General features: G+C 36.8%; 1 protein-coding gene across 1 annotated transcript in view; it reads left to right on the forward strand.

The window, feature by feature from the left end:
* The window catches only part of NALF1 (NALCN channel auxiliary factor 1), a 174,810-nt gene extending 170,535 nt beyond the window's left edge, over window positions 1-4,275 (forward strand). The window contains exon 2 of the mRNA XM_057397239.1: window positions 3,677-4,275. Within this exon, the coding sequence (XP_057253222.1) occupies window positions 3,677-3,751 (75 nt within the window). The 3' untranslated portion in view covers window positions 3,752-4,275. The remainder of the gene's footprint in view (window positions 1-3,676) is intronic.
* Window positions 4,276-8,222: the final 3,947 nt, after the last annotated feature.

Consider the following 8,222-nt stretch of genomic DNA (forward strand, 5'->3'; position numbering starts at 1 on the left):
AAATTAGGAATAACATATAGCTAAGGCCCTATTTAATTTGAGGAAAGAGGAAACAGAAGCAAAATTGTTGCAATATGGAAACAGAGGAAACTTACATATTCTATGAATATGAATATGTGTTTCTTCAAACAACTATTTTGAGAGGAAGTTTATCCAACAGGGAGACATTTAACCAGCAGGCTTCTTGTCTTAATATTTCAAAGTTCTTTAGCCATATACTAGGAGAAACTCATTTACTTTCTTAGGAAATAGATAATAAGAAGTCTGCTAACGGTTGATGGAATTATATTTATCATAATGAAATCAGGTTATTTATCTCAATTTATTCTTCAAATATACCTGACTTTTATTTTCCCTTTTGAATGCAGCCTGCCATCAACCCTCTACAGTAAGCATTGACAGTTTCTGTGGCTGGCTATTATACAAAAGAGTAGTTAATATAGATTTTAAGGGCCAACACATTAATAAATGATATAGACTGAGGCAAAAATGTCCATATTCTGTTGTCTCAAGCTTGTGGATTTGTAAGTGTTTTCACATATTTCCTTAGCCTTTAGAGTTTTTCCTGTTGTCTGAATTTGGACATTAAAAAAGAAAAAAAGAAAAGAAAAGAAAGGACATTTGTTTTCTGCTTTTTTAGCTATTTAGGCTCCATGTAATGGAGCTCTAATGACAAGCAAATTGAATCAGCTTTGCCTCATGTAGCCCTACTGGTTTGGGGAGACCTCTAGGAGTCCCCTAGTTTCAATGCCCTGTCAAAGCAACACTTTCAAACACTTCACCGGCTCCTTGTGTTTTTCTTCAGCTGAGTCTTGGAAAGATGGCGATTTCACAAAGTGTCTTGCTATCTTGTCCCAGTTGTACACTACCATCCTAGAAAAGTTCATCCTACAGTGCAATTTGAAAGTGCAGGTGACTGTTGTGCTTTCTTTATCACTTCCTATTACTTGGAACGAGTCTCTTTATTTACATAACTTGTTCAGGTAGGCTGCTGTGACAATTTCCTAGGCTCTTTGTCACAATAAATGAATTTCTCCTCTTAGGTCTTCTTGCTATCTTGCTAGAATTCTTGACTTCTGGACAGCCTTCTTGAACTTGGATGGCCCAGAACTCAACATAGTATGTGTCGCTTAACTAAGCTATAAAATATTAACTTTTAACATTTAGGCTGACCTGAAGAAGAATATTTTATTTGCAGGCATGTAATGCAGTTTTAATAAAGTGTATGAGATGTAAAAGGCCTTGGTGAAATGAATGTTTTACAGTTGCTTTGTACAGTAGTATTTAAAAGAAGCCAGATACTTTTTAACGTGAATGATTCAGTTTAACACATTCAAGAATTATGGGGCTTATGATATGCTGTACCTAAGTACTGATAAGTGACTCAATTTAAAAGTGCATTTTTATACACATTTTAGTTAAAGTACATTTGAATTTTCATACAGAATAATTAAGCATTATATGTCAGAATCTTAAAAGAAAGATGTTATTTGTAGTCTTCTTAGAACTATTTTCCAGCATATCTCATCTTAACCACCTACTCTTACATTCTAGGTAAACATTAGCCTTCTTTTCATCCTTAATTTTAGCTAGTGTATTGCTTGTGTGACCATGAGAATACTTGCTTTGATTTTTCATGAGACTGATTTCAAGCCATGTTCCTAGAATCCATTGCTCTAAGTTCGCTCATAGACTGCTGAGATAATATTGCCTTATCATGAGTGTATGCCATCAAAATTATATTAAAAAGTAAGGAGAGAGTAGAACACACTGTTGTGTTTTGTTTTTTTTTTTCAAGTTGATGCATAAAATTCCTGCTGCTCTATCAGTATTCTTACTTCAACTGAGTAGAAGTTAAGAATCCAACACATGCCACAGAGGATCAAAGAGTAGTCTTTTTACTGAACTGAACCAGTTAATTCAAAACATGAAGCAGAGGTATAAGGAGTTTGCACAAGAGAGTATATTCACTTTCATATTTGCCCCAGCTACATTTTACTGATCCAAGAAGTACCATGCATTGGTGATACAGTTATGTATATTAGGCATCATAGAATCATAGAATCGTTAGGGTTGGAAAGGTCCTTAAGATCATCTAGTTCCAACCCCTCTGCCGTGGGCAGGGACACCTCGCACTAAACCAAGGCTCTGTCCAACCTGGTCTTGAACACCGCCAGGGATGGAGCATTCGTAGCTTCCTTGGGCAGTCTATTCCAGTGCCTCACCACCCTAACAGGAAAGAATTTCCTTCTTATATCCAACCTAAACTTCCCCTGTTTAAGTTTTAACCCGTTACCCCTTGTCCTGTCACTACAGTCCCTAATGAACAGTCCCTCCCCAGCATCCCTATAGGCCCCCTTCAGATACTGGAAGGCTGCTATGAGGTCTCCACGCAGCCTTCTCTTCTCCAGGCTGAACAGCCCCAACTTCCTCAGCCTGTCTTCATACGGGAGGTGCTCCAGTCCCCTGATCATCCTCATGGCCCTTCTCTGGATTTGTTCCAACAGTTCCATGTCCTTTTTATGTTGAGGACACCAGAACTGCACACAATACTCCAGGTGAGGTCTCACAAGAGCAGAGGGGCAGGGTCACCTCCTTCGACCTGCTGGTCACGCTCCTTTTGATGATCATGCCCATTTTTATCCTGAGTCTTAAGCAGTAAGTCATTGCTACCTTGAACTTAACTGATTTTGTAGGTCCAGCTTTCGCTTTATTTGAAACACTTGGGTGGGGGCCTTCAGTGATAGTAACTTTGGCATCAGGTAGCTTGACTAGTACAAGAAGACTTGGGTAATATAAACATATTTAGGAAACTTTGCTATCTAAAGAAACATTGAGGAGAACTTGTAATAGATTGCTTTATCAAAACAGTGTATCTTTTTTTTCCTAGAAGACTTCAGGGCTTTTCAAACAGCAAAATAATTGTTACCTCTTGAAAACTGAGCCTAGGCAGTCCTGGAGCAAAGGGAGCAACTACTATTTTTGTAACAGTGCCTCCAGCAGTATGGTTTGGGCTGTTGGTAGTGGTGTTATCACCTATTTTTAAATGAGTTATGTTACTTTACATGAATGTTTTCTTAAAAATGCTACTTGAGTTACTTGGGTTTTAGGACAAAGCCTCTTTTTCTCTCATCCTGCAAAGCACATAGGGAGGGAAGAACGTTGTATTATATTCAAGAAAGCATCAAGAAGAAATAATTTCAGTGACCACCTGCTAAATGCATTAAAAATGGTAAATATTAATAAAACCATATAAATTCAGAGTATATAATGAAAGCCTATCCCAAGTGGTAGGTTGTGAGTCAATCTATTTTGGTTTTCTGTTTTCTGGAAGAGCAGGGTATTGTTAGCAAGCCCACTGTGAGAATTTATTACACATCTGGTGCTCCTTGAAATTTCTTAAAAGGGTAGCTATTAGTCATCAGCTTTATCTTTAAAGCCATCTTCAGCATCTACCTTGGAGATGCTCTTTCCCCTTCCATGTTCTCTGAAGTAGCCAGGCAGAGCGCATGATCCTGCTCCTTATTGGTGAAGACTTCTCCTGGCTTCAGAAGTAAGTTCCATCTGTATCCAACAAGTGACATCTTTTATATATCTTTGTAAATACTAAATAAATAAAAAGCGAAGTTAGTGGATTTTATTGTCTAAAAAAATTGTTATTTGTTTCAATTTACAGGACTCTTCATCTGCCGATTCTGTATCTCTCAGCAGACATTCTTCTGTAAGCCACAGAGTCACATGCTGTCACTAGAGATTCGCTGGACATTAAGGCTGCTTGAGCAGTTTGAAAGAAAAAGCATGAGGTGACAACTGTTCTTTGTATAGTTCAGTAAAGCAGAGACAGCCTTGAAGCAGAAACGTGTTTGATCTCAAGTAGTTTTCCCTCTTCAGCATCTACCCAGTTTATCTCAAGCAGAGGTGTATGTAACTTCCAAGTGTTTGAGACAAGCAGGTATTATACATAGACGCTTAGAGGATGTACACAAAGAAGAACATGCGCTGTCTGCCATAATGGACTTGAACTGACGAGAAAAGGACTTAAAAGTTCAACTCACAGAGCAGAGGAAAAGACAGTTCTGGACCCTAGAGCAAGTATGTGACTTTCTTCCATGTTATACTCACATCTTCTTATAAAAATTTGTCTCTGCAAGGAAATGCTGAAAGAACATTGGTAAGAATGAAGCTCTCGGATGAAAATCTCAGGTCAGTGAAGAAACAGTCAAACCCAATAAATTACCTTTCGAGTTAACGTCATGGGTTTTTTTGTTTTTGTTTTGTTTTAAATTTTTTTTTTTACCTATGAATTTTTGGGGTTAGTGGTTTTAGCTAGTTTGGAAAAGGTTGAAAACAAAGGCAATTTTTATATTCCAAAGGGAGTTATCTTCTCTGTTGGACAATCCTATGAGGACTGCTGCAAGTATGGTTCATAGCCGACTCCTTTAAAATAAAACAGAAAGTATCAAGGAACTTGTGATCATGATCCATGTAATTATGCATACTTTATTCTTATATTATTCTTATATATTCTGTGTTATTTCAAAAAGCAAAATAAAAGTTTTAATCACAACTTCTATGAGTTTTTTTCCTATTAAAAAACCATATTTTTATAAAATATAATTTCTCATTCTTTCAGAAGTTTTCACTTAGCTGCTTTTTCTTCATGTTCCTCTTTCCACCTCTCCTAAGCTATCCTGACAGGAAAATATTTGTGTTTAAACAACCATAAAGATCAAATGCTACGTAAAAATTAACAAACACAAATTAAACAGTAATGAATCTATTAGGAAGTCATATATATCATGAAAGTAATTATATAGGCAGTATGTGTGTAAATATACCTTTACGCAGAAAGAGAGACATTTTGCATGTTGACTTTTTGGAAGATGTAAACAGGAAGGAAGATTCATGAGGATCTTTCAGTATCAGTGTTGAATTCTTATGTTCAAACTCCTAGCCTAGTGATAAGGTTTCATAAGCAAAAATGTTACATAGCAGAAGTTTACTTCCAAGCTGCTTACTAGAATCTGAACAACCGTAATTGTACTATTTGATTTAGTCAATCTGATTTGCACTGTATGACAGGATGATTACATAGAGAAAATATAATCCCATGTACACTGAGGTGGGATTTTCATTTTTGTTTGTTCTGTTTGTACTAGTGTTAGAGAACCTAGGAAATGTACTTTCCATGACAATAAAAAGAAAAGGTAAACAACATAGCCTTGTTCCTTTGAAAAGTAACAACCCTAGTTTGTAGTCCATCTCATATGGTAATGTCAAATACCAGTGATGAAAAAAACCTCATACGTTGGCAAAGTCAGTAACACTGGTACCCATACAATTCAAAACGCTTAATGGAATGCTGTCTCTGTAATAAAAAAGAAAAAAATTGCTTTGAACTTCTGCTTTTGCTACAAAACCCCTTCATTATCTGTTGGCTTTGGCTGGCCTTTCTGAAAGTTAACAGTGAATGTGCTACTGACTTTTTCTGAGGGAATAAATCTGGGGAAATATTGTTTGCACAGAAACCATAATGCTACCAAAAAGAAAAAAAAAAAAAGAAAGATGCGAAACCTCATAGGCTTAAGTTTGTTATTTTATTTGGGGAGGAGAAAGCACTTATGTTCAGAATAACAGCCTAGGAGGATGTTTAAAGTGATTAGAACATGAGGAATGTCATCTTAAAGGAGCTTACTTTAGAGATAATATTTATTTACCAAGAGTCACATTTAAAGTTATTGCAACTAGGAAGATAGCAACTGTACTTCAAAGTTCATGAATCAATGAAGCGATCCCCAAGCTCAGAGATTGCTTCTAGAAGGATGCAGTTCTGCAAGCAGGCAGAGCATTGCTTCCATTCTGCTAAGGCTCCAAGCATGAAGGAGCCAGCAGTGTAAAACTCGCTTTTTTTCCAGTGATGAGAAATGCAAAAAGGCAATAGACACTGGTACTGTTGGTGGCAGAAATAAAGCAGAGATGAAAAAAGGAGATGGGAGTGTAAAAAAAAAGCAACCACAGCAAATATATGAGCTTTTGAAAAAGAGAAAAATTAATCAGTTCCAACAGATAGTCTCTTATGTGTCAGATAAATGAAATATCAGGAAAGCCTAGGGTCAGTGTTCTTTCATAACTGTTGCTAAACCATTAAGCTGTATTAAATCAAACTTTTAGAATTCAAGAATAAAACCACCAAACTTTTGGATTGAGCTGATACTTGATTGATAGCTAAAAGTGAAAATTTGTAACCTAGCTGCTTCTTTTCTGTCCCTCCCACATGTAGGATCTGACTGCAGACTCCGAAGGGTAGAAAATTTGATGTGAATTAATTTTAAAGGATACTAGTGTCCTAGAAAATCATTTCTATATGCAGGTCTTGTCAGCCCAACTTAGAGCAAAAACTTCCTTTACTCAACTGTGTGGTCTAGTAAACATGTTTTGTCTGTTCCTGGTGCATTTAGAAGTTACAGCTAACTGAGCACGCTCTAGCTAAAGACAGAGAGCCTTCATTCAGAATAAACATTTGCTTCATGTTTTATTTGTGATCTGTAACTTACTACTGCATTATTTAATGAAATGAAAGGATTGACATGCCGTATGTGGAAAGTGATCTTGTTTTCTGTTTGGAGGAAAGGTTTGGTTCTTAGTTTTAGAGGCAGTAGTTTAAATACTTAACTGTCAGTTCAAGTCAGGTGTACCTTGACTTGTGTTAAGGCCTTTGATGTGCTTCCATGCACATCCTTGCCACTTAATTGGAGAGATATGGACTATTCAGTAGATAAGGTATTGGCTGGATGGCCACATCCAATAAATTGCAGTCAGTGGCTTATTGTTCAAATAGTGATCACTAACAAGCAGTGTCCCTCAGGGGTCCATACTGGAGCTGGAACTGTTCAGTGTCTTTACTAATGACATTGAAAGTGGGATTAAGTGTCCTCAGCAAGTGTGCGAATGACACCAAACTAAGTGGTGCTTGAGTGGTGCTTGCAGTGGTGCTTGAGAGAAGGGAGAAAACCAGAGGGACCTTAACAGGCTCGAGGTGTGGGCCCATGTGAACCTCATGAAGTTCGTCAAGGCTAAGTGTAAAGTCCTGCACCTTTAGATCACCTAGTTCCACCCCTCCTGCCATGGGCAGGGACACCTCACACTAAACCATCTCACCCAAGGCTTTGTCAAACCTGGTCTTGAACACTGCCAGGGACGGAGCATTCACAACCTCCCTTGGCAACCTATTCCAGTGCCTCACCACCCTAACAGGAAAGAATTTCCTCCTTATATGAAGACATCAATCCTAGTTACATACCAATGCCTCTTATACAATCATCAGTCTTGAAAGAAATGTTAGTGTTTGCTTCAAAACTGCTTTTTCTTGCTTATTCCTATTTTTTTCCCTGATTTTTCTGTAAAAAATATTCTACTGGGCTAAATGAGGCTTTTGGCTCTTTTGAGCCTTAAAGATTAAGCTGTCAAATTTGCCTATTTGTGATGATAACTCGGAGGTGGCAAAAATGAAGCAAACTTAATCTGAAATGTTCCACATACTTGTGAAATTGAATTTATATAATCACCTAGTACATTTCAAAAATAGTTTGTATGAATTATAGAAGGATACTGGGGTTTTATTTTTGTTTTCTTTACCTTGTTTAACATTTAGAAATCAAAAATCCTTCTTAGTTTGATGAAGTTTCAGTAGAAAACCAAGTGAGTTAAGCAGATAGTTAACACTCATGCCTGTATAGAATTTACTGTCTGAGTATCTTTCAGCAACTGTGTTTATGAATAGGGACCTAATTAAAATCATGACCAAAAAAAAACAAAACAAAACAAAACAAAGTGTAAATTGCATGGAGAAACTTAAGGTTATCTTGAAATACAACATAGTCACATCCTAGTCCTACAAAATCACTGAGTCTGAACCTAAAGTGTATTTCTAGGCTCAGAAATTATATTGAAACATATTGTTAATTTTACTTGGACAGAGCTGTCCTCAGTTGCCTTGCAAGTTTCTCTTTCTCTCTCTGTTCACAATTAAACATCCTTGGTGAATATTGGGTCTTCCAATTGTGTGTATGAATGGGTTTTGTATAATAAATGGCTATGACAAAATTATCAAGGAGAATACGTGGATTGTTATCAATTCAAGTATTTTTTTAATGATGTGATATATAATAGCCTTTAGGCACCCAGACTAATATCTCAACTCCAAAGAATTGTACTGTGACTAA

The sequence above is a fragment of the Pezoporus wallicus genome, unplaced genomic scaffold (genome assembly GCF_028554395.1).
Source record: "Pezoporus wallicus isolate ANWC-B61680 ecotype Strahan unplaced genomic scaffold, APGP_CSIRO_Pwel_v1 contig_1851, whole genome shotgun sequence".
Lineage (NCBI taxonomy): Eukaryota > Metazoa > Chordata > Aves > Psittaciformes > Psittacidae > Pezoporus > Pezoporus wallicus.